The 16,880-nt window shown below is 32.9% G+C and overlaps 1 protein-coding gene across 2 annotated transcripts in view; it reads right to left on the bottom strand.

Moving 5' to 3' along the window:
• Positions 1 to 16,880, bottom strand: part of LOC150095301 (putative ATP-dependent RNA helicase DHX34) — a 152,755-nt gene that overhangs the window by 76,427 nt on the left and 59,448 nt on the right. For both annotated transcript variants that reach the window (XR_016550042.1, XM_090409988.1), the window contains exons 7-9: positions 12,939 to 13,153; positions 9,109 to 9,303; positions 2,739 to 2,927 (exon numbers count right to left, since the gene is read on the bottom strand). Coding sequence is in view for 1 of the 2 variants with exons in the window: in XM_090409988.1 (XP_090266114.1) it covers positions 2,739 to 2,927; positions 9,109 to 9,303; positions 12,939 to 13,153 (599 nt within the window). In the remaining variant the exon portion in view is untranslated. The remainder of the gene's footprint in view (positions 1 to 2,738; positions 2,928 to 9,108; positions 9,304 to 12,938; positions 13,154 to 16,880) is intronic.

Below are 16,880 nucleotides of genomic sequence, written 5' to 3'. Positions count from 1 at the left end.
AAAAAAGCGTGGGTGACTCGTTCATTTTTCGGAGACTAGTTTAAAACTTGTTTTTGCCCTGAAGTTAAAAAGTTATTGTAAAAAGAATGATATTCCTTTCAAAATTTTGCTTTTATTAGACAATGCGCCAAGCCATCCAACTCTATTGACTGACTTAGATGAAAATGTCAAGATTCATTTTTTACCTCCAAACACAACATCAATTCTGCAGCCGATGGATCAAGGCGTTATCTCCACTTTCAAGGCTTACTATTTAAGACGAACGTTTGCTCAAGCTATTAAAGCTGTAGCAGAAGAAGATTCTTGGACTTGGAGTGAATTTTGGAAGAAATTTAACATAAAAGATGCCATTCAAAATATTTATGAATCTTGGCAAGCGGTGATTCAAAGCAACATGAGAGCCGTATGGCATAATATCTTCCTGCATTGTTCAAAGGACTTTGTTGCCTTTACAACACAGAAAGAGGAAATCTCAACAGAAATTGTTACAGATGGACAAAGATCTTGGTTTTACAAGTTCAGATTGTAACAATGTGAACGAATGTATTGATTCTCATTCAAATGATCTGGATGATGAAACCCTTTTGGAGTTGGAACAACAACGAGCCTATGAAGAAGACGAAAATGACCCCACTGATGTCATGGTTGAAGGATTTTCCTATGCTGACCTTTCAACTTTTGTGAGAAAAATCGAAGAAGCTTCTGACTTTCTCATAAATGCCGACCCGAATTTGGAAAGAAGCATCAGAGTGAGACAAAGTCTCAATAATGCCATCAAATGCTACAGCGATCTAATACTTGAAGAGACAAAGAAGACAAGGATGGTTCAACGAACACTAAAAGACTATTTATTAAAAAGTAAATTACTGTATGCTAAAATTGAAGCAATATGTGTTTTGTTTTCTACAACTTTTTGTAGAAAACAAGGATTTTATTTGTTATTTAGTTAATAAAAATAAAAATTTTTTTCATTTTTAAACATTTTTATTATCCTAAATTTTTGTAATAAACAAACTAAATTGAAAACCTTTATAAATAGACCTTGAACAATGCGGTTTTGCATAGCGCAGACGCTTATTGGAACCAATTAACTGCGCTATACAAAGTATTTCTGTACTACCTCCCACGAAGGGGATAGACGTAGACCACCAGAATATATATATATATTTTTCCCCCAATAAGTAAGGAAATTTAATGGCATTTTTTAGTTATCTTACATTAGCTACTTAGGTAGTGCCTTTTGGAATTGTCAGTTATTGTTCAATTAGCTTTTTACATGTACTGAAGATGCCTTTAAGGTGAAAATTATAATAATAAAATAATATTTTACATGAGTTTATTCCAGTATTATAATTTATTTATATTTTATCAAGTTTATTCATCATTGATCATGCTATAGAGAGTTTGTGTTTTATTGTTGCTATGTCATTTAAATTTGAACTCAAGTAAGTTCCTAGGTAATTAAAACCATTAGCCTGTTCTATGATTTCCCAATTAAGCATTATCTATATATTTTCTGGATGTCTTCTGATTTTCATTATCTTTGTTTTGTTTGAATTTATAGTTATATAATAATTTCTACAGATTTCTTTCATTGGGAATGATGCATCTTTAATAAGGTTTTATTTTGGACGAAAATGTTAAAAAGGCATGGGAGAAAGTGGATATCCTTGCATAACTCCTTGTTTGATTTTGAGTTATTTGTTGTGATATTTTTTTATTGAACTATTGTACTTGTATTCTCTAGTAGTTTGAAATGGATCTTAGTGTTTCAAAGTCTATGTTTTTCTTTATTGATGTAATCAAATGCTTATTTAAAATCCAGAAAACAGCAATAGAAGTCTCTGTCTTTCTTTCTCTTTGTCCCATATGATTTCAGCCACACTATGAAGAGTAAAGATATGGTTGACTGTTGAACCTGCTTTTAATAAAATCAGCTTGTTCTTCTATTAGCTGTTCATAAATGTTATTTAGATGATTCTATATTATTTTTACAAAGATTCTGTAAGAGTGGAAAAGAAGAGTAATTGGTCTATAATTATTACATTTTTGAACAACCTTTTTAATGTATAGACAAGATTTTGCCTATTTTCCAATAATTTGGATAATCCTGGGGAAAAGAATATTATTGAAAAATTTGGTTAGTTGTTTAATTAGATCAGTTCCAGTAGAGCTCTGTGGGTATTTCATCAATTGCAGGTGCTTTCCATGATTTCATTTGGTTAAGTGAAAGAATCAATTCTAAGATTATCAGTGCTTTATCTTTCTGTAACCGTAGAGTGAGAATTTTAGAGTTGTGATGTAAATTAGGCCTCTGTATATTAGTCTGCTTTATCATTCAGCCAATCTAATTTTGCATTTCTGCAAATCCTGTCTGGCTGATTTCTGTAGACTAAATTGAAAATAATATTAACAGGGGATATGATATCTTAGCAGATATATCTAAAAAAAAGTTTATTTTCCCTCTCTCTCTCTCTTATATCTGATTCTACAATTCCATATGGAAATATTTATAAAGATTTTGTAAATGTACTAATAAGTATATAGTAATAAGAATAATCAAATGGACCAACTGCCCTTAACCATAAACACCTTTTAGCAGGCAAAGAATAAATTTGCTGTCCTTGGTGGATGAGTGGGTACAGCATCTGTTTAGAGTTTAAAAAAAATAAAAAATTAAAAATTAAAAAAAAAAGTTGTATTTTCATTTTATAGTTAATAACAAATTTATTCCTTACCTTTAGAAGTTCTTTGAATTGCTGCCGTAGCTTGGTCATTTCATAAAATCGCTGTTCTTCAAGTCCATGCCTTCGACACCATTTTCTTGAGTTATTGTGATGATTAGCTTTCACTTCTAACCATTTATGGTACAAATTCAGAACTGTAAATGAATCTCCATGGGTAGACTGCAATGATTTTCTTGATGCCTATTAAACATATCAGGTACAACACACACACACACACACACACACACACACACACACACACACACACACACACACACACACACACACACACAAATTCTTTAATTTAAGAAGTAGACATTGAAATAATATTTCATTTTATTTATATTTATTTTTATTTATAGCTTTATATTTATACTTTTATAAAGTAAAGCTATTGGCTGACTTTCATTAACATTCAAATATTTTCTAAATCTGTATAATAAACTTTGAATGAGATTCTAGGAAAACAAATCAACATTTTCCATTATTCTGATATTTATGAACAGTGTTTAAATTATAATCAATGGGACTACAAAAGCATAATGCTAAAGATGGAAACTTTCTACAAAAACTAGGCATGTCAAATATTAAAAGAAAAGAAGTTGTTTAAATTTATATAACATACTGGAACTTATTAAATGCATAAAAATGTAATAATTCTGAAGTCATATTTAAAAAAAAAAAATTATACGGAAAAGATTTTTGAAAAATTTTTTTGAACTTTCGCATTTATTTCTAATAAAACTTTCTCTTTATTTGCATCCGTCATTTATAAAGTTACAAAGATAATTTCTTCATGAAAAATGTAGCTTAATAAATAACAAAATGTTATATGATCAAAATAGATAATGCAACTACATTCCAGTCATGCACCTGGGAAAAATTCCCCACTTATTTTTTAAGAAATACTGCTTTTGGAGACATTATTTTCAATTAATTAGTCTCATGCCAAATGTTTAAATTTTATTAATTTTATTTTTCCATCTTTTATTATCACTTTTAATGATGCCTTTTATGTCATTATCATTATTTTTATTTTATTATTATTATTATTTTGGTAACCTCCATGGAGTCAACAGACTCATTATTTTAATGCTCAATACAGCCTCTTTTGATCTTCATAAAGTAACTGTTAACTTACCTTCCCCACTTTTATTTTTGAATTTTTGCATGCTTTATATTTTTTAATGTGAATCCCACCCACAAAAGGCCTTTTCACTTATCTTGTAATACATTAGTATTGTGTGTGTGTGTGTGTGTCAGAAAAGCATACAGCAGAACTACATGGCGAGGCCTGGTGTGGCAAATCGCCGAGCATTGGAGCGACCATATAGCATCTGTGGATGTCCAGTGAACACATGATGATATACGCTACTTCTCTTAATGCTAGGAAGATTAGCTAAATTAGTTTAATATCTAGAGGATAGTAATCTTAGGATGAATCGCAACAACATATGCCTTAGTTTATGTCCAGGTTTAAGAAATGACTTACTTTATATTATATATTTAATATATAACACCTTTCCCACTTTATAAAGTTACATGCTATAGCTTCCATAGCTGAGATGGTTTCGAGAATGCCCTTTGGTTGGAAAGGCCTCAGTTCAAATTCCATCTACAATGCAAAGTACCAGACTCACCTTTTCACTGAAGGTGAGGCAGGGTTTTTTCTCCCAGAAACTCAGGTTTTTTTTAATCATACAAAACAGACAAACTAACTAGAAGAACACACACACGATGGACAACAATCACAAACACCTTTACTAATAACAGAATGTGAACCCACAACCTTCTGGGTGGAAAGAGTATGTTAATTAATTACTTAGCCAACCAGGTTGAAAATGAGAATATCATATTTCATAAATCATATGTAACATCTGTCCTAGAGCATGGTGAATTAGATTGGGTGCTCCTACCTTATAGAAGTTTCTACTTATACAATTCAGATATTCAGGAAGAAAGAACTGTGCTTAGTTCCGACTTTGAAGTTCTGTACAACTATTACACCAAATGGTGTCATTGCCCAAATTCCTCTAAGACTGAAGTTTGCACATTTCACTTGAAACAATCAAGTTGATAAACAGCTGAAGGTCTCATTCAAAGGGGAGACTTTGAAGCACAACCCCAATCCAAAATATCTTAGAGTCACTTTCAAGAAACACTGGAAAATGTCTGTCAAAAGCTAAAAACTAGGAATAATATCATCATGAAGCTTGTGTGTTTGGGCTGCGGGGCAGAAGCTAACACTTTAAAATATACTGCCCATGCCCTGGTGTACTCTTGTGCAGAATACTGTGCTACTCCAGTATGGTATTCAGGTCATCATGTCAGCAACGTCGACATGCAACTTAACGATACCATGAGAATCATCACTGGTTGCATAAAGTCCAACACTATAACATCATACCCCCAAGACATAAGGAAGAAAGCTGCCGCTAACAGAGAGTGGATAAAATGTATGAGAAATAACTCCATGAGGACCTTCAAAATCTACCACCTATTCACTTAAAGTCCTGCAACCCGATCTGGAAAAATCAGCAACCAGATATATATTCCCCTCAAACTGAATGGAAGAATTGCTGGTTTACTTCAACAATAAAAAATGGCCACACACCTCATTACAGACCCCACAACAGAGACCCCTGGCTTTGATCTGCCCAGACAGCAACGGAACACACTCAACCACCTGAGGACAGGCCATGCACAGATGTGCTACCATAATATACAAGTGGGGCCTGCGTCAATCCCCCACAACAGCAACTGTGGTGTGCTGATCAACAGACAGTCAATCATATTATTCAGGACTGCCCACTGCAGAGTTTTCAGGACACAATGACAGGCCTGTTCCAGGTTACCCCAGATGCAATCCAATGAATTAGAGACAATTTGAACTTAAATTTGTGATTTTTAGCATATAGTTTTAGTATATATATATTCACTTTTCTATTTTTATCTTTATTTACACAAACCCAACCCATATGAAACGTATGTAGGAAGAAGGGAATACCATGCAAGAATTATACAGCCAAGCAAAAGTGCTCAGAAATGTGGACAAATATAAATTGAAAGGATCAATGCATTGTTCTCTGCTCGATGGAAGGCAGGGAAGAAATGACAAGCCAAACATAGCCAAATATCAACATCCCTCATTCAATTCTGCCCCATACATGCTTCACTTATTCGTTAGAATAAAATTTTTCCTTCACTCGGAAATAAATCCCAGCACTCTAACAATTTATTTATTGTAATCCCATTTGCAAGAGATTGTTCAAGATACAGTAGAACAGTTAAGTGAATGGGTGGAAAGTTGAAGAGAAAAAAGAAAACTGTAAACTGTTAAAAGAAAATTGTTAGTGTTCTCTACGGTTATATGAACAGTAGAGAATTCTTCCAAAGGACAGCACATAAATGAAGCAAAAAAAAAATATAGTAAGAACGGACAGAGAAATATATAGAAAATGCATGAAACAGAAAAACTGTGAACTGGCATGAGACAAGTCATTAATTAATCTATTCGAACTCGCTTCTGCACTGCATTTCAAAGATTTTTAGAAAGAGTTCGGAGAAACCACCCAAAATGTGAGAGCAGTAGTTAATGATTGTGCAGGTTTGTAATTTGTATATAGCAAACAGATTTTACAGGAAAATTAATACAGAGGTGAAAAAGGTAAAAGTGAAAACCCAGTAATCTAGATACCAAGGAATCAGTATGGTTACTAAGAAAGACTGGAGGTCAGAATTATTTCAAAATGAGAAATCTCATCTTGTTGAAAAATTTGGGAATTGTCACAAATAAGACCAGAAGAAAGATTTCTTTCTTTTGCAAATGAAAAAATCACTGATATACAGAAGGAAAAGTATATGTGAAAGAACAGCACTCTTTTGCACTTCAGCATTCATTGCAAAGGTTGATAAAGACCCACCATCACACAGAATGTGCAATTGCATAAAAAGCTACAACCCAGTTACAAAAGTTAGATGACATACCATAAGATGAGAACTTTATCCAAACTGGAAAAGATAATGAAGTATTTGCTATAAGCAATGATCTAATGCAAATCATCTATTAACACATCAGAATAAGTAGCAAATAACCATATACACTCTATCAACATTATAGATTTCAACCAATTCTCTTCCATTCAAGTATGACAGAGGTCACCTCTCCTCCTATCAACTCAAGACCATAATCCTGTGCATGATTCCTCTTTTACGAAAACTCTTCTCTAGGTCATTTTTGACCTTGTGTGCTTTTGGCACTACAACATTATCAAACTGGATGACCTCTGGGATTCTTACTTCTTCTGCATAGTTAGCCTACTGTTTCCACTCTCCAGATACAAACACTTACTCTGATGAAATCACTCCTGCTGGAATGAAAGCCTTAATTTCCTCCTTAGCTCTCCAATTTCCACCCAGTATTTATGGTTTGGTTTTCCAAATGTGACAAAGCAGTAATGGGGGGGGGGGAATAAATAAATAAATAATTTGTTTATTATATTACAAATGGTTCAAAACACAAACTCCGGCTTCATTCATACATTAAAGTTTACAACAATTGCAAAACAATAATTGACCAATCCAAGGTAACTTTGAAAGCATGTACCAAATGCAAAAACTCACTGCTTTTTATAAACAGAAATCATGCCTTCTGGTTCCCTGAAAAGATCACTGGAATAACTTTTGCTTATATATGCCCCCCACCCTCTTCCCTTTCCAGATGGCACTTCTATAACATCTTCTAAAAATAAAATGGATGGCCAGCATCATTCTTTCTCTTCAATTCTTACAGACAAGAGACAACCAAAGCAAATCAGTTCCTGCTATACCAGAAAGTTTGCAGAATACCTCCTGTGATAATTTTCTAGAAAGTGATCAAAAGAATGCTGAATAATCTGCATATACTAAAAGTCTTTTGTTACAAATGGTACTCTTCCCAACTGCACTCAAAACTAACAACCACTCTACATCATCTCTATGTAGAGTAGTTGTCACTCACACACACACAATGGCCCTAGTGTGCTATAGGTGCTGCAATCTTTCAAACATGGGACAGATTAAAAAAATCCTACAAAGATTTCACTCATAAAACTGAAGAATTTTAAGTGATGACTTGGTGATATTTCTGAAATATCACCAAGTCATCATTATGCATAATAACTGATAGAGTATTCTGTAAGGATCGCAGTATCCCAGATTTCACACAATGCAAATCCAAGTTTTCTTAAAAAATAATCACAACAAGGTAACAGTCTATGGAAGAAAGGCAGTAAAAATATACTATCTGTAGCAAGAGAAGATCAATTGATCCTGAATGAATTCTCACAAAAGTAGAAAGAGCAAAATCTGGATAATCAATTCAGAATGAATGCAGAAGGAAGAGAAACTCTTTACGATTATTCATCTAAACTAGGTGGATGAATACAAAACAAAAATCAGTATTCATCCATCTAGTCTGACTGCAAAGGAGGCATTTTTACCTGCTACTGTTTTATGCACCAAATTAAGATCAAGTCCAAATCACATTATGTTAGATGATTTTCATTTTGTTTTTTAAGGAATCTGTTCTAAAAATGTCAGTCTTCATAATATGGTTTTTAGTTCATTTAATTCAAAGTGGCTATAATCGCAAGAATGTAATCAGTTTTAGCATGTATAAGCAAAAGGCTTAATTCAGTGACTATGACAAGTCGCTTTCACCCCACATTTTGAAGAAGAAATTGATACAACATACAGCTGCTTTCTTTATTTTAAAAAATAAAATATGTTTCTCATAATATAGTAACAGTGATCTTTAAATTTCTTATTCCTATACAGTTGTTATTCCACAACTTTAAGAAAGTTGTTTAAAAAGTTTTTAAAATTTTAGCAAAAATAAATAAAAAAATAAAAAATACATAAATCTGAAAGGATAAATCTATGTACTATTACTTTCCTAACAATGATTAACATTAAATGCTAGTTTTGATATCCAAGATAGTCCAATAGGTCATGAGTGAGAGAGAAGAACAGAAGTCTATGGCCAGATCTAAATTTAAACTTTTGTTTAAAATCTTAGAAACCAAATCAGTACTCTAACAAATCTCATTCTGTTAAACAATCCATTAGTCATTTGTAAGCTGTGTCATTTATATTTTAGATCCATTAACTAGCAGAGCAATTACATAATTTGATAATAATCTATTTAAACAGATTTAAATATATTTAAGCAGCTTCTAGGATATCTGTTCTTAAATGTCACACATATGATGATACAACTGTCTAATAAAAGTCTAATAATAGTCATTGTCTAATAAAACCACTAATTTTTTTCTATAGTCAAAAATAAAATTCTAATATTATTACATTAAAATAACTACTGCAAACTCAAGACTCAACTTACAATTGCATCTGGATCTCTGAAAGAGCGATTGGTTATAGGTGACTGCACACTCATTGCTGCTGCCAATGATAGGACAGGTTCAATTAGTGAAAACACTGAACCCAGTATCAACATCTTTCCAACAGTTACATCTACTGGCAACCGTGACAACATCTTTCCCATTGGAGTCAGCATCTCATCTTCCATCAGGGCTCCCTATAACCGAGTAACACTGAATTTAAACTAGTGGCCATTCAGTACTACTCATATCACAAAAAACTGTTCATAACTTAAGACTTAACAATTGCACACATGAAAGATAATCAACTTATATCACATTACTACCATGTGGACTAAGGGTTAGATAATCAGAAACCTTCTCTAGACACCAAATATGACACTTTCAAACTACCTCAATCTTCTCACTGGAATAATGGAGTTTCACACCGGACAATGAATATTACCTACAATCTAAAAGTAATCAACCTAGTAATTCAAGTTTTTTTTTTTTTTAATTCTCAAGCTTCAAGACTAGTTTAGAAATGTAGTCAGTACTATTGGATATTTTAAAAAAATATTCAGAAACTTTTGTTTATGAAAACCACTTTTATAATGTCCAGTGTCCAAAAAAACTGAAGCAGATGGGACTGGATGATAGATTAGTGAGTTGGATACACAACTTGCTGATATCCATCTGAGAGCCAGTTGTCTATCCAACTCACTTGATCAGATGAGGCTAGTGAGTTGGATAGGTAAATGGTTATTAAACAGGTATCAGCAAGTTGTACATGGGGTAGGCACTATCTCGAAAGAGGAAGGTGTGCTGCGGGGTCAGGTTTGAGATCATGTTTAATTTGCATAATAATGATATTGGGAGAGATTTAATGATATACAACTGTTTGCAGATGATGCAAAACTGGGGAAAATAATGACGAATCAAGCGGATGTTGTGACTTTACAGGAGGACTTGAACAGACTGTATGAGTGGGCAACAGTATGGAACTGTCAATTCAATGTTGAAAAGTGTAAGCTTCTGAAATTTGGTAGGCAACAACAGGACACAAAGTATACATTTGGTGGGGAAATTCTTGAGAAAGTTGAGGAAACAAGAGCCCTTGGAGTGGTGGTGGCTGACAATGATCTGAAGTTCAGAGGTCACACTGAACAAGTTGTAAAGGCATCATATCATTACAGCAATGATGTGGAGGACCTTGACATTTCAGCAAATACAGTGAATAAGTTTAAAGTATGGTTTGATGAGTTTTGTGTGTAATAGTGTGTACCTCCTGCAATGAGTCTTAACTCCATGGAAGCCTGGTGTTAATAATAATAATAAAATTAAATCTTGAGTTCATTTTTCTTTTCTGGCACAAACTCTTGACAATATTGCATACCAGGCAAGGAGAAATATTAAGTAAAGAATTTTAAAGAGCTTTTGTATTTCCTAATTTGAAAAAAAGAACTGAACCTTGGAGATTCAGTTGCAAACACTGAAGAAACATTGATTGATTCAGCCAAAGAAGGATGTGGTGAGTTGTGAGTTTGCCTGAATTGATAAAAAAAATCTGAACTCCATGGAGGACTCAGAAAGTTAAACAGGTTAGCTTCTGCATTTAACTGGAACAAAAAAAAAAAAAAACTTTCAGTCGTAAGACTGAGAATAAAATAATCCTGTGATGCAGAAGTAATTCTATACCACCTGCAAATGTTTGTTTGAGCTACTATAAATGGCAGCCATGATACAGCTAAAAGTAATCCGTAATGAAGATACTAACTGCACTACCAGCAATCCTAATATTTATTAAAAGAAACCTGCTAGTGGGGACAAAACCACCACTAGCACCAGTAAAATAAATTAAAGTGAAAAACAAACGAAAGAAAACCAAAGTACTTATCTTGCCGAAAACCATGATCTCGTCAGTGGGAGCCAGACCCTGGCAGAGTGTAAGCAAACAAAGTTTGCACCTGAAGTATTTTCAGGATTGGGACAACTCTTGGATACACTTGGATAAAGGATTAAAACAAGTATATAATTTCTTGGTATCTTTAATTTATAGTATAAACAAGTGAAAAAACTTCCAACAACCTTTCTCTAATCCAGAGTAATTTAATAATAAGGTGTAACACCATTTGGCAACTGGCATAGGAAAATATGACTTCTGCATTACTTTAAACTTAGTATCACCTCTGAGTCTGGCTCCACTGAAGAGACTTCAATAAAGATCAAAACCAGTTTGGGTAGTGACCCTTCCCATAATGCATATCATTATCCATGTCTTCAAGGAGATGTGCTTTGCATTATGGGATACTAAGGCAAGTGATGGGAAGTCATACCACCTTTACTACGAGTTGCCCCAGTCCTGAAAATACTTCAAGCGCAAACTTTATTTGCTTACACTTGGATAAAGGATTATACTTCAAGCGCAAACTTTATTTGCTTACACTTGGATAAAGGATTAAACCAAGTATATAATTTCTTGGTATCTTTAATTTATCTTCTTTTATTGTCAAAACTTTTTTTGGTCTTCCTCTGTGTTAATTTCAGAGCCAACCATCTCATTTGCCTTTTTTAGTTGTTTTTATTAGAGGTCTTTGCTGGCTTTCTTCAAGCATGAGAATATTAGGAATGTGATCTTGCACATGTTCTCCCAAAGCTACTATTAATGATATTAACTGCTTGTTGAGTAGTGTTGTTCCCTGTTCTGGACTTATGTAAATATGACTTGACTAGCTAGTAGTTTTGTACAGATGAATTTTGGTATCTGTTATGATGAAATTGGATTTCCAGATATCAGTTAGTATTTTTTATGGAATCGAAGAGCTTTGCACTTTCTTTTCACCATGTCTGTTAAAGTAGTGAAACAAAGATTAGCAAAACAAGTGTTCTCTGCCAGGTTGGCAGCAAAACAACCCAGAGGAAGACTAAGATATAGGTGGACTGATATAGTACAAAGTGCCTTAGATGATAGAAATATAAGATCTGATAATGTTGGAGTCTTGACAAGTAACAGACTGATTTGGAGGAAAATTGTAGATAAGAAGTTAGTAATGATGTAAATTTCTCATGTAGTACTATCATATCCTGTACACCCCTTGAGGGTAGATGGCAGGAATTTGATGATGATGATGATTCATGTTAATCGACTGTTTTGTAAAATCACATATAAGATCCAATTAAAAGAAAACTTTTATGAATTATGGTAAATTTATAATTCTATCAATACAAGGATTCATAACAAAAGTCAGTTTCTGACAAAAATTACATAACAATGACAGTTTAAATAAAATTCTGTGAAGAGTTTATATTCAGAATTTATTATTTTTATGAAAATAATACTGATACAAATGAAAAAGGATTTTAATTCAGTCCTTATATATTTAACACTTGAAATAATCTATACAAATGTCAATGTTCTTGCCATCAACCTACATGGAAACTTGTTGGAAATAAAGGTCAAAAATCATATCTATATCCATTAAATAGCATACTTTGAGCATATTTATTCCTGAGAATTAATCCTAAAAAGAGGATCTCCCCACCCCCACAGATTCACATTATCAAACTATTTCTCTGATTCCTATAGGTTTGCTATTTTGAGCAACTTCGTATTTTTATTTAATTCATCTTTTCTGCTTGTATTATTATTCATCTTCTAATTCCTCACTCTTAGGCAGAAGAACTGTGGTATAAGAGATATGAGAAAAGAACACAGCACCATCAACAAGAAGATGATAGCGATACATTTGCTCGTTATTATTATTATTATTACTATTCTAATGTGCATAATTCAAAATATAGTTGGCTTTGCTGTAAAATTATATCTATTTATAGAGAATTTTATAATCAATACCTGATCTTTCAAACTCTGAAGTGATTCTTCAATGCTAGTAAGAGCAGGCGGCTCTAAAAATGGAAATTTTCGTGCATCAGGAAGACCCATAGCAATCATTTGTAGTAATAAAGAATCCAAAGGAACCCTCTGAATTTCTGGAGTGGAATAGGCATCAAGAGCATCATATTCAGCTTCAGAATATAATCTGAAACAAACACCTGGTCCTGTCCTGCCTAACAGTTTTAACATAAAATATAAAAAAATTTACATTTCCAAATAAAGATATTTTTCATATCATAAATTTCAAATTTTGTAACCTTTTAAGATTTTATAAATTGTTCACGTTTCAGAATATTTTCAACACAAATCGCTTACTGGACTATCTTACTAGTATAGCACATAATCCTAAACCAGTCTTGGTTTCTTCCTCACCAATGATTCTTCTAAGCATTCTGTGAATGTTGTTTATACTCTAAGCAATTCAGACCACAATCTAGTGTTGATTTCTTCTACATAGAGCAACATTCACATGACCACTCTCATTCATATGATATCTAGCATTACAAGAAAACCAAGTGGGGCAGCTTCACGACTCCTATCCTCATTGCCTTGATTTAAGTATTATCTTCAGTCTTCTGATTCAAGCATTTGTACTGAATGCATCATGAAAACAATTCTTATTGGCACAGAAACATTCATCCACCATTCCACTTTAAATTCTCATCCTTATTATAGTCTAACCAACTGGAAAAAAATTTCCAACAACTTTCTCTAAATCCAGAGTAATTTAATAATAAGGTGAGACACCTTTTGACAACTTGTATAGGTAAAGAAGACTTCTCCATTGCTTCCACCTTGGTATCACCACCTCTGGGTCTGACTCCCACTGATGAGACCTCAATAAAGGTTGAAACTGGTCTGGGTAGTGACCCTTCCCTTAATGCATAGCATTATACATGTCCACAAGGAGATGTGCTTTGCATTATGGGAGATACTAAGACAAGGTGTGATGAGAGCTTGGTCCACCTTTACCACGAGTTGCCTCAGTCCTGAAGATACTTCAGGCACAAACTTTGTTTGCTTACACTTGGATAAAGGATTAAACTAAATTTATTATTATCATCTCATCCATTATTTTTTAGCACTGGTTCTCCAAGAAGTGTGATAAGGCTGCACAAGAGAAGATTCATACATATTACAATTAGTTTTCACAAGCATCTTCATCTTCCTTTTCTGTTTTTTGCATGAAATTATCAACACATCCACAACTGATTTTAAAAGGGCAAAAAAGCAGGAAACTTGTATCATGCCCAAATGGCATGCTTTCTGGTCTCTTGCCAGAGTAATTCTCCATAACTTTTTCCCAACACCTTACTTCCACATTTTTTTTTTGGATTAAAATGAATTTACTGAATGATTACCAACAAAAACCAATCTCCTACTTTTTATTTTCTCTCACTTTTTAAAATGATTATCTTGATAAATATCCTTGTAATTTTATATAATGGTTTTTAATCCTATTTCCCAAATGAGCAAACAGACAAGTAAGTCAAGTTTGCGCCTGCACGTAGTTCAAGTCTAGGCAACTCATGATAGTGCCACTCTAGGCAATTCGTGGTAAAGGTGGATTAAGCTCTGATCACTGTCCTTAGTATTTTTCCCTTAATGTAAAGCACATCCCCTTGCAAAGATGTATGATGCTATGTATTAAAGGCAATGGTCACTACCCGCACCAGTTTCGACCTTTATTGAGGTCTCGCCATTGGGAGCCAGACCTGAAAATGCTAAGGTTGAAGTAATGCAGAGCTCATTATGAATTTTACCTAAAGAAGTTGTCACAAGGTGCTTTGACCTTATAAATACAATCTCAGGATGAGAGATAGATGTAGAAAGTTTTTAACTTGGGTATATTATATTATGTATTCAAGATACCAAGTAATTTTATATAAACTTGGTTTTTAATCCTATTTCCCATGTAAGCAAACAAACAAGAAAGTCAAGTTTGCGTCTGCACTTAGTGCGAGTCCAAGGCAACTCTTGGTAGTGCCAGTTGAGGCAACTCGTCATAAAGGTGGGTAAATTTAAAGGTCTAAATTTGTTAAAATATATACAGTAAGTATTCAACACTCCACAACTCCAAGAGCTCACAGTAAAAAAATGTTTTCTTCCTTTTCATTCATTCTTCTACTGCTGTCATTTAGAAGTTTCTCTGCAAATTGTATACTAACAAGTTTCTTCTTTCTTTCAACTTTATGCCCATTGATGCACTATAGGAAGAACAACCTTTCCCATATGGAATTATTACCATAAAAAAAATATTTGAACCATTTTGTCACCTCAAATTTTATTATAATTCATTAGTGCCTCTGTAGTGCAGGTGAATAAATGATAGGAAAATGTGCCTTTCTACTAGATAAAGACACAACAGATCATGTCATAAGAGAAATTTTTATATGGACTTATACTAATGAAGATGAGTTAGCTTTGTCTCATATGGAGGTACAAAGTTTTTCAGGCAAATCAGTCAGAGAACATGTAATTAACAGAAAAAATATTGTTAGTGGGCAACAGATGATGTACTGTGGATGCCATCATTTTCACAAGGCTATACAGGCCTTTCAGGAAAGCTAATTTTATAAAATAATCACAAAAATTATTTATTAAAAAGTTCCCTGTTTCTTCTAAACTAAGTCTTGATTATTGTTTATTTCTAATAATAAATCACTTTACAGAATGCTTACAGTTTTTGCACTCATACAGGTTTTGATTTACAGAAAACAAATGATGACAATTATAATATATAATGTTATTGGAAATACAGTTTGTCTCCCCTTTCCAAGGAATCACACATTATGAATTGAAACAAACAGCTATGAAACAAAGTATGTATTAGCTAAGCTCTCTGTGTAACACAATTAAAGAATTAACAATTATTAATGTAATTCTTGTGATTATTTTCAATGTTTATGTGACAAAAATAAAGAGAAAATAATCTTGTGCACTTTCTTTGGAAAAAAAAGAAAGAAAGAAAGAACATTGTAAATAGATTTGGTTCTGAAATGAAATCATCACCTAATGAAAAAGAAAATACTGCATATTACTCTCATTATTATTCAGTATTTTATTGCAGTATGAAGAAGAAGAAATTACTGCATACAAAATAGTGCTAGCTTTGATATGTGGAATTGTTGAGATCGCTATACTTTTACTACTATTTCACACTAAAAATATATAAGTACTGATCCCCATGTGATTTATGTTTATAATTATTTTGTGAACGATGGGAAAACAATGTGGAAAATAAATTATAATCTGAAATATCTGCAGTTTGAACAGACAGGTAAATCTCCCCCCCCCCCCCCACAAAAAAGATGAATGCCTATGTAACACATCTGCACCTTTCTTTTTCTTTCTTTCCAAGAAAACTGTATTAGATAATGTATAATTTTTCAAAATAATGAAACTGAATGTGTGATTATTATATATTTAGAAATTATGTGACCTTAAGGATGATTAGACAGAATTTAGAAATTCTGTCTAATCATTCATATAAGGATGATTTCTTTTGCTGGCTGACATAAATATCAGCCAGCAAAAGCAATATCGGTATTTCTATTTAGAATATCTGCTAATCAATTAAATGGATCAAAATATACAAGCAATAGTGCAATAGGCTTTTTTAGTGAAACTTCTAGGAAAGTATTATTTCTTTTCTTTCTCAATAGCAATGTGAAGGTAATCAAAGCCTTTTCCTCGGGCAAAGAAGATTATTACCTAGTATTTCTAAGATATAGCTTATTTCAGAAATGGCAATTAGTAGCAGTAGAAGTAGTAATATTTGGGACTTTTTTCCCCCTCTTTAAAAAAAACCTACTGAATCTTCTTTTGGTAGCATAAATATAAATGATTTTTATATAGTGAAAATATAACATGAAATATATTTGTAAAACTTTGAACAAT

Source organism: Typopeltis vanoorti, chromosome 20 (assembly GCF_054136105.1).
Source record: "Typopeltis vanoorti isolate ZY-2024b chromosome 20, IOZ_Tvanoo_1.0, whole genome shotgun sequence".
NCBI lineage: Eukaryota > Metazoa > Arthropoda > Arachnida > Uropygi > Thelyphonidae > Typopeltis > Typopeltis vanoorti.
Note: the sequence above shows the minus strand (reverse complement) of the source record. Positions and strands in the feature narration are given on the sequence as shown.